The 22099-nt window shown below is 35.8% G+C and overlaps 1 protein-coding gene across 1 annotated transcript; it reads right to left on the bottom strand.

Annotated features, from left to right (window-relative positions):
• Positions 1-4208: 4208 nt before the first annotated feature.
• slou (slouch) lies at positions 4209-11421 on the bottom strand. The gene is made up of 3 exons (XM_066289876.1): positions 11323-11421; positions 10748-11262; positions 4209-5538 (listed from the first exon to the last, which is right to left on the bottom strand). Exons 1-3 carry the CDS (start codon positions 11394-11396, stop codon positions 5024-5026), a joined length of 1104 nt encoding a protein of 367 aa, XP_066145973.1. The 5' UTR covers positions 11397-11421; the 3' UTR covers positions 4209-5023.
• Between the last annotated feature and the right edge of the window lie 10678 nt (positions 11422-22099).

Genomic DNA, 22099 nt, shown 5'->3' with positions numbered 1-22099 from the left:
TCTATAGTACGTACTGAATTAGGTTTAGAAAAATAGCTTCAGCGGTGCGTTAAGGAATTGTAATCTAGCAATGGCTCAACTGCTACTTTAACCGTATTCTCTCAGTAACCTACTACATACTTTCGTGTTTTTCACTTAATCTCTGCATCTCAAAAAATGGAATAATAATAGTTATGTTAAAACCAGCACCCATTTGAAAAGCTTAGCGTGGGCCTGCAAGTTTCAATGTAAAATTTCAGAGCACAATCAAAGTCCGGTTCTGGCCCAGTATACATAACCAACAAAAAACTGGGGCCAATTTCTTACAAACAGTACTAAACTGGGGGAGCGAATCTTTTCGTATCGTTTTCAGATCAAATTGCCAAACACGCTTTTTTATTATCGGTTAGGCCGGAAGATTTCGAAAACAATTGCCGGCTCAGACAGCGGGGCTATTTGATGCTCGTTTATCATCCCTCGGCAAGCTGCGCCCTATCACAAGAAGTTGCCAGGATATTTTTTAACTATGTTTCTCTAGTCCTCGCCACATATGTATATGTGAACTTACAATAATTCTGTCAAAATTATATATTTTTTTATAATTTTTAAAATGGAAGTGACAACGTAGCGTTTGTCTTCTGTCAGTTGGAATATAGCAGAACCCGCATACTCGAGTCATATATGAGAATCTGACATTTGAGGAAAATGTCATTAAAACTCGAATCGCAAAATAGAAAAAGTTAAGGTTTTGTGTGGCTTTGCGCATGTTCTCTTTATTCTCACTTAAAGGATATTAATTCTGCTCTGAAGCAAGTGTAACAAAATTATGAGACGAACTCTTTGATAATTAATACACAATATATATAAATTCTCCTCGCGAAATCCTTTCACAACAAAAGAGAATAAAGACCCAGGAAAAGATGCTCTCACACAGTTGAAACAACTGTCGTTTACAGTGTTGCCACACTTTCCGAATTTTCATGAAATTCATTTAATGAGAGTTAGGGATGTGAACTACTCTGTTTAGTGCTTTCGCAGAAACGTGATTTCAAACAATTTCTGAAGTGTTTCATTGCCCTGTTGCTGCTGTTGTACCCGGGCGTACTGACCACGGTCTGTCATAACTTCATTATTACATGTTCCAAAAGGTAACAACCACCAGAATTCTTGTCAAGATCACAAAGGCATTCGACATGGCCTTACCCCTCAGTTTCCCTTTGTCATCGGCGTTAATAAATAACCGCTTACGACACCCGGGAGACCATACAACGACACTAAACGATTGTGTTGCATTACGGCCTTATTAGCGCTCTAATGGCTTCTATTTATATTATAATTGCGGAATTTTAAATGAGCGACCAAAAGTTTATGGGGCGGAACTCACTGGGTTGTTATGGCAAGGTTTAAGCTTTGAATGCAAAAAATTACAAAACTTATTCAAGTCTTAATAGCATAAATGTTTTAGTGTAATTTTCGGGAATTCTTAAAATGGCGTGAATTCACGAAAACGAGTATTGTCACACGTGACATGATTGGTTGAATTTTCAGAAACGGCAGAGTTGATAAATGTGCCCCCGAAGAAAAAATGCTGTAGGGCAGGCCTCAAGATTTAGGCACAGCGAACCAAACTCTGAACAAAACATCAGTTTGTTTGCAAATTTGCAAATCCTACAGGTTTGTTGCGCTGTCCAAATTAGTGTTTTATTCGGAGTCTGGTTCATTGTATTGTTCGTTGAACGGTGAAATATTCAGGCCCGTACGAAGCTTTAACGATTGAGAACGTGCGAGAGTGTTACTGCACTCGATTGCAACAGCGACTAGCGCGCGATAAAATATCACTTTTCGCACTCGTTAGGTAAATAACCATTACCACACCAGTTCAGAAAAGTAAAAATCTACACGCGTGTAAAAGAGGGAACCTTGGGGGCACAATGCTTCGTAACATGGAATATTGTGGTAAATAATGGATAGAAAGCAGCGTCGATACGCTACCGTCGCTTCGTATTAGAGCTGTTTCGCGGAACGGCACCTGGGAGGATACGGAGAAACGGCCTCCTCAATTATTCAGGGTCGAAAGCGCTGCCGCCAACCCCATTTAAAATGAATAGACTCGCATGGCACATTGCTCAACCACTTTAGGAAGCCCGAGGACTCGACGTGTAATCTGGATTCGAGAGCGACCTATTTTGTTTTCCTTATTATAGCCAAAGCCGGTATTCTAACGGAATTTTTTGATGACTGCCAGGATCCATCTAATCTTAGACAAGTACCCAATTTCCTTCGCCGATTCACCCAGTTCGATCGGCAAGGAAAACCAATTAACCGGTACAAGTCCTGATAGCACCTACGCAAACTGAACCCCTCCAGATAATTGATTTCGCTTTATCCCCGTATTAAATTTAAATAATCAATGCGGAACAGCTCGGAACTGCTCGAAAATGCTAATTCGACTCCGCTCTTCCTCGGAAGTGGTTAAACTGCACAAACAGCCTCGTCTATTATATGCGCAATGAGACTATCCGGGCCATAATACGATCTCGATTTAGTTTAGTTCCGCTCTGTTACTCGGGTCGCGTGGCAATTGCACATAGGCGGGTAATCCACAAATTGCCTTTAAAAATATGTATAATTTTAATATCCTCCAGATCACCTGAAAAACCTATATCTGGGGGTTTCTGCCTTTATCGCTTTAAACCCTCCCTAAAACTGTTATTCAGGAGAGTTCAACGAGCAAATAGAAGAGAAACTTCTTGTACTTTTGTGATAGACATCTCTGAAATCAGGATGAAAGAACGATAATAAAACGATGGAAAAAAATTAGCGTGGCCGTTTTATTGATGAGTCGAATATAATGGATATCCTTGTCATGAGGTCTCATGCACTCCTCTTGCTCTTCCACGATATGGTCATCGGAAATTGTCATTAAAGCAAGTTTTAAAGAAGAAAACACGGCTAAAAACATGTAACACAGGAGAAGAATTCGAATTATTTCGTCTAATTTTTCATGTAATTTTTAATTGATTAAAATTTCGAATCCATTCATCCGTCGTAAAATAATTGATTCTGAAGACCATACGGCGTAGGAAAACTGAAACAGTTTTAGTCCAATAATTTAAGCATGTTCTTATATTCAATTTCTTCTATGCATTTATATAAGGAATTATAATATTATCAAGGGAGAGTATTTCAAAATCGGACGTAAGACATTTTATGTAATGCGTACGTGTTATGAAACTCATCCCTTTTTGGACTCACTGGCAAGCTCTCGTAGCAACTAATTCGTCTCAAAAAAACTTGCATTAGTTATTTACTATATAAATAACTATTGCACTTTGTCACAAGTGAATATATCGATATCTTATATGATAATGACATGTCACTAATCTAAATATGTAAATAACAATATTGAAGCTCAGTCTAATATGACTGCAGAAATGGAACTAAATATGCGAATCGTAATATTTCAAATTTGGTTCTAGAGTGTTCACAGACAAAAAATGAGTACATGTTGTGAATATCTAAATTCGCAAGCAATTTCCTCAGTTAATGTTAAGTAAATTAATTTAAATTGCGATTATGAAATGAATCAAAGTAGAACGTTTAATCGAAATAAAAGATCAATTGAAGTGGTTCCTGTAATCTGTTTTCTTATCTGAAATACATTGAGTCAATTCGAGTATTTACTCTATATGGGAATTTGGCATTCTCAAGTCAATAGAAGGGTCAGGTGAATCAAGATGAAAGTTTAATGCAGTAGCATATTTACTTAATAGAAAAGCAGACAAGACAATATCGCAGACGTTTATTTTTTTAATTTAACGACATATTTAATCTTGCGAATTTACCTCTTACAGTGTAGAAGCTGCATCAGCCGAAACCTGCCGAATCATAAATTCACTTAAGTCCAGGGAAGCTTGAAGTTTTTTGTAACATCAAGTATAAGTTTGTCCTGCATTAGACCATTTCAAAATTTGACCAAGAATGACCCTGAATTTCACAGAAAAAAAAATTCGGATTAATTAAGTTAGTAGAAGTAATAGAGGACACATGGGGTTCATAAATGGCGTAAAAGTTAGTCATTGCAATTATGACTAAAAACTAGCAAATGATGATTTAAAAATTTTAATTTTTCATTCATTTTTAAATTCAGAACTATTGGCTAATCAATCAGCTATACGAATGTACCACAAAAATAAAAATTCTCTTTAGTGTTTTATTATCTATATTTTATTATATACAAGATTACTTACAAATAAATATAAGTAAGGTAGGGTAAATGTATAATGAAGGTGTGAGTTATACGATAACATGCAGCCTCGAAACGTGAAGTACAAGTATCTGTTTTTAATTATTTTCAAAAAATTACGAATATATACAGTGAAAAATTGAACCACTTATTGATTTTAAATATCGAAAATGCTCCCAAACATATAGTTCGTTATATGAGTTTGAAAGCACATCCAAAATTTTCATTAAATGTCGAAACTTTTCTTAGAGGGGGTTATTGTTTATAGGACTTCAAATACTGAGAAAACGTTGATTCTATTGAATTTCTAGTCCCCCAAAATTGAATACATCCGCTTTCCTCCTTAATTTACGTCTATTTACATCGCATTATGTACATACAGTAATTTACAATATTTTATACATTAAAATCATCGAAGACCATTCAAATACGAGCAGTTAAATAATTTGAATATATATATTTTGATAATTTGAATGAATAATTATAATAATAAATTTGACCTATAATGCCAATTGAGATTTTGATGTCACTCGCTGTCTTTCGTTTATTTATGCTGTATCTCTACGTTTTGCGGCGTCTTTGTCGGCAGTTATACTTCTAAGTGTAGCTACAAAAGTTAAGAGAATTTTAATAGGTGCCGCATTAATTTAGAATTTTTTTTAAATTCTGCATATGAGCTGCCTTCGATGTCGCCTAAGAATAAATATGCACAAGGTTTTGCTCTTATATGAACAACAATCATATCTCTTTCACCCGATGCATTCCTACGATACAAAACTTGTTATCCCTAGCGAAATTTCACGACCCCAAATTATGCGTATGATTCGCTAAGTGAAAATAGGGGGTATAGCCCCCTGAACTAGCCGCCTGCAACGGGTAAACGCTGCCATAAGGAACGTGATGGGAGTACAATAGTCCTGAATGGCTGTGATGTCCTGGAAACCCCGGAAAACCACCCCCAGAACCGACACTTGGAGGGGGTACCGTAGGGCTATTAACGTCCATACCGGGGTTCTGTTTCTTCCACTTGGTCCTGCGATTCTGGAACCAGATTTTCACCTGAGTCTCCGTCAAACTTAAACTAAGAGCCAAATTGAGCCTTTCGCACACACTAAGATATCTAGTGGTTTTGAATTTGTTCTCTAAAGCCACCAGCTGTTCGTAAGTGAAAGCAGTCCGAGCCCTTCTGGGCTTTCCTCCAGTGTTCTGAGATTTCGGGTCTCCCTTCTTCTTTTTGGAGTTGGGGTCCTTAATGTCGTCGCTACTGATGTCGCTTCGGAGGTCGTCTTCATCATCTGACTGATGCTCCTTACCTGAAACAATATATTTTCCTTAAAAAATCTTGGAAATAATAATATATTGTGTGTCTATAGAATACGAGCAGCTCTAATCCGAGGGCTCCGGATGATTAAAGCGCGGTAATGCGAGAAGATGAGCTCGGCTCGTGAAATCAATACCATGTGACAACCGTGTTAACCGCATTCATTTGCGTGCGAAAACCGCGAAAACAATACTCCTATGGCGAAAACAGGGGCGTAGCGATGTTGAATTTCAACAACCAGATATGTCAGTAAGTTTGTCACAAAATTCTCTACTACTACCAAATGTGTTCAGTTCTATTAGGTTTGATTCATTCAAATTCCGGGAGCACCCCAAGAAAGTTTGAAAAAGACAATTTGTACTAAGTCCGTAAGTTTCAGTTGCAAGTTGTAAGAAAAATTGCCTAATACGGGCGCCGTTTAATGGCTATCAAATAGAGTGGTTACAAGAAATGTGTAATTCACCATGTATTTCCACCTTTACAGAGAAAGTCGTGTACGAAGTTCGTTAAATTGGGGGCAATCTTGCGCAGTTTTGAGTTCAAGAATGTGCCGTTTTCAAATTTAAAAATTTCCGATAACTTGCAGAAGGTGGAAGATTCGGAGGTATTCGAAAAACATTGAAATTTTGACCATTTTTATTTTTCCTTTCATCTGTTGCCAAAATTAAAATAAAGATAAGTCCTTATACAAAAAAATGTGGCTGATTACGGTTTCGAAACGTTGCACTACGAATCCGATGGCTCCGTCTTGTAGAAGATACAGCGAATAAAGAATAAAGAAGTGACATTTATACTTAACGATCTTTTAAAAAATTCAAATAAGTTTAGAGTAAAATTAAAACCATTTTATCAAATACCAAGTTTTCCCGATTATATCCTAAATTAGTTTGAAATACCTAATTTCAAAACGTAGTACTATTGAACAGAAAAAGGGCCAAACTTGCCCAATTAAACCGACTTTATAAGATCCCAAAGTGAGAAGCGACTTTGAATAACCTATGGAGAAAAATAATAAAGAGATGAAAGATTGAAGTAATTATAGATATCTTCAATGATCATTTTTGGTTTGAGTGAATAGATCTGAAAATTATCTGTGAGACTTTTCTATTTTTCTAATTCGCCTTATCCTTCCTGGTCCTGCGTAATCATCTCCACTACTTTTAAAACATTAAAAATTCCATTTATTTTGCCTTATTTAACACTAGAAACTGAAGTGTCCAAGACTACTAAAGTAGCCTTAAATAATTCCGCAGACACGACGCTCAACTTGGCGACAAAGTGTAAAATAGCCATCTCGGAACAAAGATCAGGATGACAATGCGCGCCGCCGTCGGAAAATTAACAGCGTCGTCGACGTCGCGGCGTAATTGGCTCTTGGGCTCGTTAGCAAGCCGTGAACTTAGTAATTAATCCTTAGGTTGTGTTTTCAACCCCACAACCCCTTTTCCGATGGACCGAACGTTCTAAGCTTATTTTCTCATATTTTTTATTGTTTTGAGATGAAAAGTGATGATGGGTGTTGGAAATCATAAACGTATTCAATATTAAGTTTAGACAAAAATGGGTTTGATTATACCATTGGTACTACATATTTTGTGTGAATAATTGTTTGAGCCAACTGCGGCATTTTTGCCGACTTTATTTTCCAATTAACGATCTGAATCGGATCTTAAACGGGGGGGTCGCGTGCGCAAAATATTATCCTCAGCGGAGCGAAAAATTAGGGGAGTTATACTAAGACCCTCGCACGACGTTGATGTATCGTTACTAGTAATCTGTCCCCCTAAATTGATTGGTTACACTTGCTAAACACATAAAATGGGCATCGTTTGCCGATTGTAACGCTGACGACTAACGCCAGAACGAATCTATTAATTAGGTCGTTAAATATTTTTACCCCTTGTTTGTAGGGGGAGGAGGTAATATGCAGAGTTTGCTTACAGTATATTACGAATTCTGAGAATAAGTTTTAAAAATATAGTTAAAACTTCAAGAAAACGAAATCAGCACATTTTTGGATTAAACCATTGTCAAAATAGTTCCAAATTTGAAAGGCGAGAAAGAACTGCTTCGAGATACATTATTTTCCTGTACAAATATATCTACCCATTTCATTTTGGTCCCACACTTCACAAACCTTCTGTATGTAAAACAAGCAGTAATGTAAATATTTTTTTTTATATCTTTTGTGATTTCGATAATCAGGGACTTCAGAAAAACCGCGAGAGAACCAAATAAAAACTTGATATTACAAAAAGCTGTTGAATATTTTTTTCAAGTAGAATGAGTTTCATATGCACGGAAATTATAGAATAGAGATTAATTCTAAAATCTAGTTAAAGATATCGCTTAGTTTATTGTATCATCAATTTATTGAAATAGGAAGAAAACATAATAAATTAATAGTCATTGGTGAACTACTCATTCCAACCAACATAAGATCAATTAACTAACGTTCGTAAAAATGTAATTGCGTCTGAAAAATACGAAAGTTGATTGGTCGATGACAATTCGGAACGACACAACAAAGAGCGGGCGGAGACAAACTGATCTCAATTTTTACTTTTATTTTTAAATGGATTATAAAAATATAATAAGTTAATATGGGGATTAGATATGGATATATTTGTATAGCAGACATTTTAGTTTTAAATTCCAAGTCATTTTTTATCCCCGAAGACAAGGACGGAAAGGTGAAATGATCTACTGAGTTTACTAAAATGACAGTTTTTCACTCTTTAATATCGAAAATAAAGATTTTCAGTAAATATTTTATAAATATATTTACCATAAAAATTTAATACGATTTCGTTTCCTGGCAGTGTAATGTTATGAAATTTGTTGCTTTCTGATTGATCGACACATGACACGTTGTGGTTCGAACGTACAGCTGAAGGATATTGCCAGTTTTTTTAACCTTCATTCAAAACGTATCATGAATACGTGTTGTAGATTTTATAGGCGATTGTAAAAAATAATTATTCACCTAATAAGTACGGAAAGATATGACTTACCGCATGCTAGTTGCTATTGTTTGTTGATTAGTTTTCCTTCGAGATCAGCGATCAAACCGCATGTGTTTCATAATTTTCGACCTGAGATCGCTTACATATGAACATAACGTGGAGACGTGATTACGGCTTTGTCGGTTGGAAAAAGGGCCCAGCCACTGGGGAACGTAACGGTGAGGCCAGTAAAACCGAGAAGACAAGTTGGGTCAAAGATCGTCCGCAATAAAAATACTTTCATATGTCTAACGTGTTAAAGAAAGCTTCTAATTTGCTGACCCTTTAGAAGTTATTGCTGACCGGTATGCAGCGCGACAACTATAGTTATATTATACTGCTACAAAAACCATCGTGAGATACATACAGGGTCACTATTTTAAGAAACATACTTATATTAGTCCTAAGAATTGGCGAAGCAACTATTTTAATGAACCTTCACATTTTATTCTTTGTGCTAAAATAAATTTGTTGAAGATTGATTAGAAAATTAGCTAGTGGCGATTTTGTGTAAAGAAAATACCCAAGTAAATTTGGAACTGTCTTCCAACCTCAACTAATTCGGCCTCAACAAAAACGGTGATATGTGGTCAAATTGACGAATTACCAAACGAGCACTGGAAGCATGAATTGATCAATTAATTTACATTAAGTTTGTAATCCTTAAGAAGTGCCAGCCAATAAAGAATATGATAACGAGACTCTTTATGATATTGTTGTGTCCCATAAATTGATTCATTATATTTAAAACAAGTAGATTTTATAATCCTGATAGAATTAACAGGAAATAATTAGCTTCTAAATATAAACTCCCTTTAATAGGTGATTAGGGTAAACATTATATGTAATGCGTACCTAATGAGATTTTATTTGCCTCATCCATTTATTGACTCATTCTACCATAAACTGATTCGTCTCATGGAACATTATAGAATAGTTTTAAACGTTAAACATTTAAAACATGAACGTAATAATATAGATAATACATATAACACACCAATCGTGGCATGCTTGTCATGGTTATGTGCTAATTTATCAACACGTCTTAACTGAACACTGTTAAGTAATGTTAATACACACAACATGAAGCTTCATTACACAAACTTCTCTCTAATTCATTACGTATGGGCGTTAACAACCGCCGATTTTCTTTATAAGTCATTTATAATTTATTGGTCCAGGATTAGATAAACAAATTTAATAAATGCTTAGATATCAACTTAAAGACTAAAGAAGAAATGGTTCATTGATTACGAACGATCGATCGACTTGTTCTAGCGACATTCAGAAAACAATTTGGGTGTTCCTCAAACACGGGCGTTGGAATACGGGGGTTGGAAAATTTTAAGAAGAGGATCACTACGTCAATGTTCTACCATAGTGAACTTACAAGATTATAAAGTTGTTACAAAAATAATTAAACTGTTCGCACATTCATTTGGTATATTACCGGTCATTTTCACTCTATTTGTCAAAAGTAACAACTCCCACTGCTATTTACGTCAAATATGCCACTAATTAGGTCATTACTGAAGTCGACGACCAGATTTAACACTTTTCGGACAAATTTAAACAACTTGTCCGAGTCATAAATTTCTGCGTTTACCAATGGGACAACTGACATTTCACCTTATTTCAGAGTGAATACTACCTGTCCCTGTTTTCTCGAAATATTTTTTTTTATGCACACAAAGTGTTTTTTTGTAATATGCAGCTTTAAATTATATTTAAAAGCGTTTAAAACCTTACACTTTGCTCCACACATATTTAAAATGTCGGTTAAAAAACCAATAATTTTAATCATAATAACTCTTACATCTCCTAATTGTTGAATTCTAAATTTATCATTCTCGGATAAAAATGAAAAAAGCCCGCACGAAAAAAGTTGAAGTTGATAAAAACTACAGAAAAAGCAAAGAGCATAGAGCAAAATTTTCACTACCTACTTGCAATAGACAAGAGGAAGAAATTAATTTCAAGTTAACAATTTGAGTTAAAAGAAAATAAAACACATGATTTACTCTAGAGACGTTTTACGATTCAACAACTCTCTAAACGATTATATGAAAGTTTGTCTTAACTACGCGCATTATTATCATTTATGACTTTATATTGGATACACTATATATTAATATTTGTTAAATCTAGTTTTAAACATCTGAATCTGTTCTATCAAGATCCCGTCGCGAGACTTACCTAATTCGCTTCCCTCGTAATCGGCCGAATCTCTTGAAGATTCCAAAGGTTTCCAACAACAAATGCCATCACTAAACATCCCCTGCCGCCCAGTAAATTTGTTAGGGTCCAATATATTTTCGACCGAAAACGCCAAACGTCTCTGAGGGTGCGAAACTACCACCGACGGACTAGGGTCCCTCAACGGGCTCCTACTCCTACTCACGTCACTACAAACACTCTCCGACCGTTTCTCCTCTTTGTAGCTGCTGAAGTCACTGTGAGAGTCACTTTTGGGACAAAAGGAAAATTTCTCCCTCCGCGTGAGGTCCACTGGACACAAAGAGCCTTCGTCCTCATTCTCCACGTCTACGTTAAGATCCTCCTCCTCCTCCTCACACATCTCCATATCCCTGGAATCTTCAGATATCCTCGTCGGTTGGAGGTAGAGGTCCTTCTCAGGCAACACCAGATCCTGAGACTTGCGAGTGGGAGACACTAAACGTTCCATCATCAGCATAGTCATTTTGTAAACACTAGGGCATAGTAGTCAAATTACTGGTGTTGACTCTGTTATTAGGCCCTAATACACTCACTAAACTCTGCCGGAAGCTGCTACATGCAGAATGGATGCTGCGTCCCGACGATCAGGGCGGGCCCGGCGTCCCATTGGCCGTTATCTCGTTTGCGATTGGGCGTCTCGGGCGTCCATGGGCGGAGCTCTGGGGAGCGCCGGTGGCTCTATTTGCTTTGTAATTATGAATATGATTTGTAATAACAGAAGGAGTCGCTGGAAATTAGTCGGTCGCACAAAGGCACTTATACGCCGCGGCATGATGAAACAATTTAAATTTAGTAGCGGTGAAAATGTTATGGTCAACGCTTAATTGGGACCCGATTGTGTGTTGTTATTTCGGAGAGCTGATGGGCGCTTATCGCACTCAGCTTCACTAAATGGGACAAAGCGTTAATGCATCCCTTTTAATTTTGCGATTAACGTTATTCGGAGTTTTACGGAACTTGGAGGCAACCCTGGAAATATAAAATCGTGGGTATAACGTGATATGGCCTCATAAGTTATGAAATTATTGCCCAACATAACTGAACCTCTAATTCCAGGCTTTGAATCTCTGAACAATATTTTACAAGAAAGACTGATAAATCCAAGAACATTTTAATTACTTTGAGAATGACGATAAGTGTTCCGGGAACAAATCAATAATACTAGAGAGTGGATATATTACGTATGCCTAATATGCTGTACAGGGTGATTCTTAATTTATATAAGCATAATCAGCGGGTCGGTTGACTAAACAGGGAGCTATTGTAATCAAAAAGAACAGAACGTATAGGAACACGTGGATTCGGGAAATTATAATGCATCACAATGGGACAAATACTGACAAAAATAAATAAAAAGTAGGTAATTAAATATTTTTAGTTTCGCAGCGATAAGACTATGAGGATGGTATCTCTAGTCATTAGATAATACCTATCTCGATTTTTTCCAAAACAAATCATGATATTTTCGATGAACGATACATACTGCAGTTTCTCATAGTGGTTGAAATTTCACTTGAATCAAGAGAGTACCGCTACGAGAGGTGATAAAAAATATCAAATATTTGAAGAAAAAAAAACTCAGTTCCATAAATAGAAAATTTACATTTCTTTCTAAATGCATGATGAGGTTGTTATTATGTATAGTGCAATAAATAGTATCGATTGTTGACAGAATGTGCATTTTATTAAGGTATATTAATGACAAACATGAAATATACTAAGCCCCGCATCCATATCTCCCTCTAAAATAGGCTTAATAAAGCATCCACATTTTTTTAGAAGTTTCGAAGGCCTTAAATATCAAATTTCAAGTCGGTAATCATAAAACATCTAATTATTCTAAATTTTGCTGTTAATTATTTAGTGGTTTAAAGCCAAATTGAATTATATGTAAATCAATGAATCAAACGAGAAGATGAGAAAGCTCTTGAACTATTCAGAAATGTTGATTTACGTGTATCATGTTAATCTATTAAGATCTGAGATTGAAAAGTAAACAATGATTTAAAAAAAAAAATAATTAGCCGCATTTTTAGGTAATTTGGGAAAAATGCGAATGCTTAGTCGCACTCGCATATAATGAACACCTTCTCTTTAAGAGAATTGCATCAATAGTGAATTGATAACATTGTGTTGTCTTTGACATTAATCCGATTTTATTATGTTAAAATTGAAACATTTGTGGAAGTTCTGGGAAACCATGCAAGTACAGTACTAAGTTTTAGAACAATCACATATTATTCACAAAATTGAAGTTATCGTTTATCTAGATTTCGTGTATTTGTGTCAACATCCCTGACTTTTATAAAAATTCAAACACCAGTCACATATGGTACTGAGACCTGTAAATGTTGCTGGCAATGTGGAAAATGTATATTTAATATTTGCAAAAACAGAGACGTTTAAAAACTCGCAATAACAAAAAAATATAATTGGGCATATAAATTTGGATAACTCAAATATTATAAAAATATGTGGTACACCATTGAGTTAATGTACGTTGAGTACCAATTTGAAACTTAAATTTGTTTTTGTTTGAATTTAAAACTCGTATGTAATTTGAATTTGCAAAAATTGCATTTTCTTATAGTAAATGCAACAGTAACTCACCAGTTCTAAAAACTACTTATTGTTATGAAATGCCCTGTACTACTCCCTGTTATAAGGGAACGTGACTCTAAACGTTATTGCCTCTAAATAGGTAAAATTGGAACCCTAAGGCCTCAAATAAGGTGTTCAATATAAAGAGTTTGAATTAAAATTAGTGCAGATAGTATGAATACTTCCTGTAATCGAAAATAGAACCGCAAAAAATTTGAATGTTTTCTCAAAATTCTGTCGTACGTCTAGATACCAATAACCTGATTTCTGAAATAGCGATCCTATGTGTCGTTTTGTCTTCACATACACATGCTTTAAACAAATCACCAATATGCATGATCATTCAAGATTCAAAAAACGTCTTATTCTTCCGTAGAATATTTGAAAGCAAGAAAGAGCCTTTTTGTTTTCAATAAATCTCTACTTCATAACTATGGAGTCTATCTGAGCTTCTCCAGTCTACCGCAGACTCATTCATTCAAAGGTTTTATTTGTCCTCCAGAACAAAACTGGACCTACACGACAACGTGATTGTGGTCAGCTAATGGCAGAACAGTTGGTGAGACAAAACGCGAGTAGAGTCTTCATCTAGTTATTTTTTATTCAGCTCAATGAAACCATATTTCAGTAGTCTCGTTCTGAGCTAAATTGGCTCCGAGGAGATAACGGGCCGCATCCATAAAACATCGGAATATTACGGGCGCTCATAAACAGTGATTTGAGGGCGGGCGCCATTACCCGCTTCACAACTCATCAAATATTCATCAAACAATCATCATTCGGCCATCAAGCGCAACATGGCGGCGGTCGCCAGGGACATGCCGAACTGTTATGAACCTCGCTTAAATATTTATGCCTGAATAGAGATACCTTTTAAATTCGCTGCCGTTTTGGCAAGCAGGGCCTGGAAAACTACAACCGAAGCCAAACGATGATCGGTTTTGTTATTTTTTGATGATGCATGTCTTGAGGAAAAACAAGAAAAGTTCTTCATGCCTGTGGAGATTTCTATAGAAAATGCTGAAGTTGAATTGCGACCATCCTGGATAGAGTCATAAGTAATAAAATTCAAACATACATATATTTGCATTAAATTAGTTGAAATTGCATTATATAGGTTTTAAAACAGGAAGAGGTGTGATAAATATATTCCATCGCTATAATTCTCTCACTCTGGAAATCGAATTTAATAGCCAGATTATCCAAAAATATTTGCTTTGAACCGAAAACTGGGTCTGTTTGATCTCAATAATAGTTAATCCAATAAATTAGAACACATTGTTGAAATGTGTTTCGCCGGATATGAGAATCTTTCGGGGCGAGGATAACTTAACGACGTCTAGTTAGTCCATCTGAAATACCCGGAGACACATTTACAACTTTCGGTTTATATTTACTTTGGGGTTATTTCCAGGGTTATGGGCTTACTGATTTTCTAATTAGGTTTTAACTTCTCATAACTAAATTCCCATTGCCATCTTGCTTAAAAACGGGATAATAGCGTAAAGGAATTTTTTAAAACCTCCAATTTTGTCTCTTTAAGCTCTCATTTGCCACCACTATTCACATCGACCCACGACTCAGATCTAACGATAACCGATGGATGCCATTCTTTCATGCAGGTTCTTAAATCAAGACAGAACATATAACGTATGTGTTAACCTCATTCAGAGTTTTCTTGACTACGTAGAATACGAAGGCCAGTCTATAGTTTTTGTCTTCGTCTACGTTATTATCATAACAAAGATGACTATATGACGAGGGGTAGGTAGCGCCAAAGATGATTTGATAACATTGGCACAGTGGTGGCAAATAAAAGTTTTCACAGCTAAACCAGTAATTTTTCATATACAAGGTGCCACAAATAATACGTCTTTATAAATACCTGCTCGTGTACCTATCTCGATGAAGATTAGAGTTACGAATTATTTCCGATCACCTAAGTCAAAATGTTTCAATTTACTATGTTCACTGTTGCACTCCCTAGATAAGAAACATAAAGTCCTGAAAACCAATGATCATTTCAAAGTTCATCTCTCAAAGGCTGCAAGACATCTCATATCTGAATATTTCTCGACGAACTTCACTGTGAGTCAAAAAGCTCGTAAATGGGGCCAAGTGGATTGCGAGGACGAGTCGATAGCGTTCGTAAGTAGCAGATGTGTCAATTTCATTTCAATCAGGGCTAAATAGGGCCGGTAATGGAATCGGCCCTCGGTCTATTTGCCGACACTCGAGCCTGTTTGATGTGTTTCCTTCGGCATTATAAAGTTTAATTCGAACGCTCGCTCCTCTGTTTGCAGAAGGTCTTTACGCCAATGTGAGGAGTAAGTGGTTTAATAGGCGTGGTTGTGTATGATGCTCTCAGCAATTCGTTTTCGGGTCTCGAATGGTATGGTAACTCGAGATTTTTTTCTAGTTGGCAGTATAAAATAATCAATTAGTTACCTACTTAGTATTCAGTAATTCAAATGTATTTATATAAGTGTGCTAATTTTTCGACGGAAATATTGTGAAAGTGGCCCTTTCTCGACAACCAAAAGAGATATTACACCATAACTACAATTCCAATCACGGAGCTCGTATAACTTATGGATACTCTTATATCTTTAAAGGCTAACTGTCTTACGAATTTTAAAAATTGAGATATCCTTTTATTGAAACGACTACAAAGTTCGTTTAACGTGTTAAATATTCACAATTTTCTTCAGATTTTTGAAATAGATGTTGATCAAGGAACCAGAGCACTAGTGAATTCAGACTTTCTTTATTGCACCAATTGTTCTAGAGGCTAGAGGAAATGCATGGTGGAACAGCATCCTGATATTCTTATAAAGCTGATTTAAATACATTCTGCTTTCTAGGAACAGATTTGTAAAGGATTTTGTACTGGGCTTTTTCAGGCACCTGAAACGCAATTTCAGAGATGCGTTTTAATTTTTAAGGAATTTTTAAGGCATTTCTGAAGTTTCCAAGAATCGTCAAAGAGAATTATGAGATTGCTGTTAATTTCCCAAGAGAATTTACAGTCATTTTCGGAAATTTGTTTAAGGTCTGCAGAGATTCATAGGGATTTTTACTGAGATTTTGCAGATTTTCGTTGATTTTAACACTGTTTATATTTTATTTTTGAGAATACATATATACAGGGGATGGACAAAATAATATGAACACCATGCGATCAAATACATATATTTGCATATTAGCAACGCTGCTTCCGCGTAAATAAAGCAAGGCGTAGATGTTGCACAGTTTATGTGCCAAGTCTTGTAGGTTATGTTTCATGGTTTTACTCGCTTTTTTTTTGCAAAGATCAAAACAAAATATCGATGAAATGTGTGATCTCTCAGATTTCAAAAGAGGGCAAATCGTTGGTGCTCGATTAGCAGGAGCGTCTGTAACGAAAACAGCTGAATTGTTTAACGTTGCACGATCGACAGTGTCCACGGTAATGTCAGCATACACAAAGTATAACAAAACATCATCGGCGAAGAGGAATAGTGGGCGAAACCCAAAGTTAACTGACAGAGACCGACGAACATTAAAAAAAATTGTGGCCAGACAACATAAAACTACCGCGGCAAAAGTGACAGCAGAACTCAACACTCACTTAAGTAATACGGTTTCGTCAAAAACAGTTCGTCGGGAGCTCCACAAAGCTAACATTTATGGAAGGGCTGCAATTGCGAAACCCTTTATATCGCCTGTCAACGCTAAGCTGCGAAAAAAATGGTGTCACGAGCACAAAACCTGGACACTTGATGATTGGAAGAATGTGATCTGGTCTGATGAATCGTCATTTACATTATTTCCTACAAACGGTCGAGTTTATGTATGGAGGTGCCCAAAAGAAGCCTACAATCCGGACTGCCTGCTTCCTACAGTCAAGCATGGAGGAGGTTCCGTTATGATTTGGGCAGCAATATCATGGTATTCAGCTGGTCCTATCATTCAAATCGCTGGCCGGATAGCTGCCAATGAATATCTAGATATTCTCAATGACGAAGTTATTATAATGAGTAGCATATTGCTACCAGATACTGCCATATTCCAAGATGATAATGCGCCCATACATACAGCCAAGAAAGTTCAGTCTTGGTTTGAGGAGCATAAAAATATCATAAAACATCTTCCCTGGCCCACACAATCCCCAGATCTCAACATAATTGAACCATTATGGGCAATTTTAGAACAGAGAGTGAGGAACAGATTTCCACCTCCATCACTGAAGCAATTGGCGGATGTTTTGGTACAAGAATGGGACAACATTCCATTAGAAACTATTCAGGCCCTCTACGAATCTCTGCCCCGAAGAATTTCAGCTGCTTTAAAAGCAAATGGTGGCCCAACACCTTATTAATAAATAAATATTGTGTATATTTCAGGTGTTCATATTATTTTGTCCACCCCCTGTATGTATATACACACATATTAGTCCTAAGTCCTTATGACTCGACACGAATATGTGCCAAATAAGACATGAAGCAGATGAAATTGGAGATTTTAAAAGTTTACAATTTAAAAATCCCTACAAAAAAAAGTTTATTATCGACAAAATAATTCAACAAAACAAGAGTTTTTTTGCGAATGGTTTTATTGATGTATCGTCTTTTTCGGAAGTGTTGGTCTAACATTGATATTCAATTTTTATTTTTAAATCAATATGGGTTACTGCTGCTAATGCGTTTTCCAACAAATATATAAGTTTTTGACTCTGAAAGGAAAATAAATAATCAGCTAGAACGGATGCAACCCAATTAAAACCCCAAACACCAAAATTTGCCCGTAGTTGGCAATTTAGATGTTTTCGGACTTAATATTATGGTTTAATTAACGCATTGTACTGGGTTTGATTTCGAGGATCAACTATAAGTAGTGCCCATTTCTCGAGTTAATTAGTACCTAACATCTGTGTGCGTAGTTTGTGCGCTTTGTGTTATGAAAATCGAAAATTGCATAGTCAGAAAGGTGAATAGATTTGTGAATTGGAAGAAAGAAGTAGATTTATTCTCTAGTTAGGTAGTTAATTCAAAAATTAATTAATGCTATTTAAAAGTTACGAAAGATATAGTCAAATAAAAATATTCCTACCTAAGAATAAACTAAATTAATGTCACGAAATCCATCAATAAGAAACATCCAAATTTATATTCCTATGGAGGATAATAAGTTTCGATATTCTTTCTCAAAACGGCGAAATGGAGAAATTGATGTTTACCTATGTAACATTAAATATCTTCTTGGTCCTTCTAGAAATAAGTCTAAGTGTGAAGCATTGTATAATAAATAAATTTCAAAGTTGGAACTAAAATTCACTTGAAATTGATATACGTTTGATTTCACTAACAGTTTATAACACGATTTAATACACTTCAAACATGGCTGGTGTTTTAAGTGAAAATACAGAAAATTAGGTCATTTTGGGGTTAATAAATTGTTTGGTATGATAAATATTGGCATATACGACACTTTTCGCAAGAGCACAGGAGGTTTACAAAAAAAACTACAGCGAAATTTCAGAATTTTCTACCTGTGTCCTGCTGGCACTCAATAATATTTTATCTCCAACGGAAACTGATATTTCTCGCATCTGTAACATGCAGGACACGCATCATGCAGAGCAAGCTTTCAGGCCGAACGATCATAAGTTTCAGACAGTCAAGCCTCATGGATTTCAAACACTGAACGTATTTCAAAGACCAGTAAAAACCCGAGCACTACCTATTCGTGTCAAGAGGATAAATTAACGACAACTAGGAATGTTCACTGCAAACGAGAGCAAATTAAATAAGAATCATAAAAACGATTATAATACAAAACGGGCAGTTTCGAATTATTCTACAGCACCCCCATCAGTTGAGGTTCTCATGAGTTCTGCTTATCAATTTATTTTTGTGTGCAATAATTCAAAAACATACTTAAAAGTATATTTGAGATGTCAATACTAACTTCGGAATTCTGCGATTTTCATTAAATTTCAAACTTGATTACTTTTTCCTGTGATTGTTAACTGTCGCCGCTAGATGGTGCCACTGCACATAGGTTCCTATTAAATCTAGATGCTCTTCGCTTAAATCCGTGGTGGTCTTTTTCCCATTAATTTGCGAGTCTTTGTCGATTTTATGATTTGAGCGAGAAACCCAGTCCTAGTTCGAAGACAGTATATATCCACGTCCAATTACCATCAACAGTTAGGAAGTCGCGGCGGACTAATTCGGCAATTTGTTAGTCGTTAAAATTCTCAGCTGTCTGGATATGTCATTTGACGGTCGGCTGATTTAGAAGTCGGCCGCGAACACGTGTGTCGTCGGTTCTTCGAGCAGGAGTGAGATATTTTCAGCCGAAAATCGACGAAGAAAAAAACCACCATCAGTTTGTCTAATTAAAAAAAAGTCTTCTGCAATTTGTTAACATTAGTTTCCTATGTAATTCAGACATTCCGAACACTGAAGTTAGGTGTAGCTTTAACTGAGAAGATGCAAGTTGGCACCCAAAATTACGAGTAAAACTACTACCCAGATAATAACGACAAGCTATTAAAATGTTTTTTTTTTTAATTAGTTTGATGGAATCTAACTTTTTGCAATTTTTGACCTGATAACATATACAACAAATCAGTGATTTGCATAATCATTTTTCTTTCTTGGATCATTCACAAATTTAAAAGTAAAGGCTTTCATCATAAAGACGGAATTGATTCAGGATAATCATAGCTATTACCTAAAATTCTCAAATTTTTCCTAATAACCATTATTTCTAAACATTAAGTTCCCTTTAGGTTCGCTTTAAGACCTATTTGGCAGACACGTGACTAATGAAACTTTCTTATGAATTCTAAATTTTTTAACACAAAATTTTTAAATATGCAAGTTTGTTTGGGCCTTAGCATCGATTTTTTTTTTATTGGAAACATTTCGTGATTTCGACCAGACCAGATGGGAGTTACCCTCCAGGAGTACTAAAATCTTGTGGAAGCTCTGAAGAAGCTCTGAAACGCCTCATAGCTCAAACAGTAAATACATATTATTTTTTACTACTTTTGTCACATTTCTAATGTCTTTGGATCATAGTAGATGTGTTCAGATACTTTTGGCTTTAATTGGTGGCGCAGAATCCGATGGTTAAGCAAAGCAATATACTTGAATTCCGGAATCAATAATTATCTTTTCAGAAATTGATTTGTTGCCACATTGCATGCCAGCAGTGTGCTGGCAGTTACACGTGTAAATACGTGCCGTCAGAATTTTGAACTTAAAACTGAATCTTGTTCGTTCTACCATCTACACATTTCACACTCCTTTTAATGGTTTTCCCATATTAGTGTATGTGTTTATCTGATCACTTTACTTGAGTTCAGAATAATTAATGCTCGAAAATATTCTTTCTGACGTGCATGTTGGGAATCGTTCAGAAACATCGACAAACGAATTAATTAAAAATTAAAAGTTTTTGAACAAATATCCTGATTTTATTTCTCATTAGGAATCTCTCAAATTAGCTCGTTAAAAGTTTTTGTAGTTAACATTGCAATTTCGAAGCAATTGTTTAATATTTTTTTCCATTTACTTGTTTCTTTTTTTAGTCGGTTTAATACTCAGGGTGTCTTTATTTACGGCAATGCACTAAATATAAAATAAGTACCTACATATATCTACAAAAATGCTGTTGAATGATTTTTGGTTTAGCATTAGAGTTGAGACATTCCGAGGAGTTGCATATATAAGTATGAAAACTCAAAGAAAGAATAAACCAAAATTCTCTTTTTACTTATGCGAGTGTTTGAAATCTAATATAAATAAATTCGCAAAAACTGTACTTCATGTATTTTCAAAGTAATTGAGGTATTTTCTGACAACTACATACGAACTGTATCCGTTTAACATAAAGACAACCAAAATATACTGGGCGTTTCAGCAAGAAATGCATATACCTATTTTATATGTATCTCATATTATGTGATCTACTACGAGGCACCTAAAAACATGGTGGTTTCTGCATTCGCAATTTGTCCTTAGATCAAACCTGCTTATAATGAGACAGATCAATGTTTAAATACATATATCTTTTTCCAAATTCAACACGTGAATTAAAACAAATTGGCGTCTATTTAGGATGATTAGGTGATATTATTGGCAATTTAGCTTAATTATGTGAACGTTCTTAAGCAGTTGATAAAATTAAACGCAATGTTCGAGTTGAGTACAAATGGGTTCATTAGGACACAGTATATCAAAAATAATGCGGATCTGGACGAGACCCAAAAACAATTTGCTGTATAATGGCCTGGGACCGCGAACGCTTATGTTGCTAATAGCTAATTAGTGGTACTATTTGCGGAGTTATGATTGGGCTATATTATTGTCCAAGTGGTGGTTTATTAAATTGGAAAGTGTAAATCATGGGATACAAGCTTAAACAAAGACTATGAAATTGATGAATGGAAAATTAACAACGGTGATGGAGAGTTTTCAACCATTATATTTATTTAAATAGGAATTAACTAAATAGTTGGAACTTTTAACGACCAACTGGCACTACTGACGGCAGGTCGGCAACTTAAATGAGTTAATTGGCAGCAACACCTCGCCGGCACTGATTGATGATCTGCCGATTTTTAATTAGCCACCGCAAACCTCCCGAAAGACATGTGACGGCCCTTTGTCGGCGCTCCGACGGTGGGAGGTACAAGAATGTTTGTCATCGTTTCAT

Source organism: Euwallacea fornicatus, chromosome 1 (assembly GCF_040115645.1).
Source record: "Euwallacea fornicatus isolate EFF26 chromosome 1, ASM4011564v1, whole genome shotgun sequence".
NCBI lineage: Eukaryota > Metazoa > Arthropoda > Insecta > Coleoptera > Curculionidae > Euwallacea > Euwallacea fornicatus.
The sequence above is the reverse complement of the archived record's forward strand: the minus strand, read 5'-3'. Positions and strand labels throughout refer to the sequence as shown.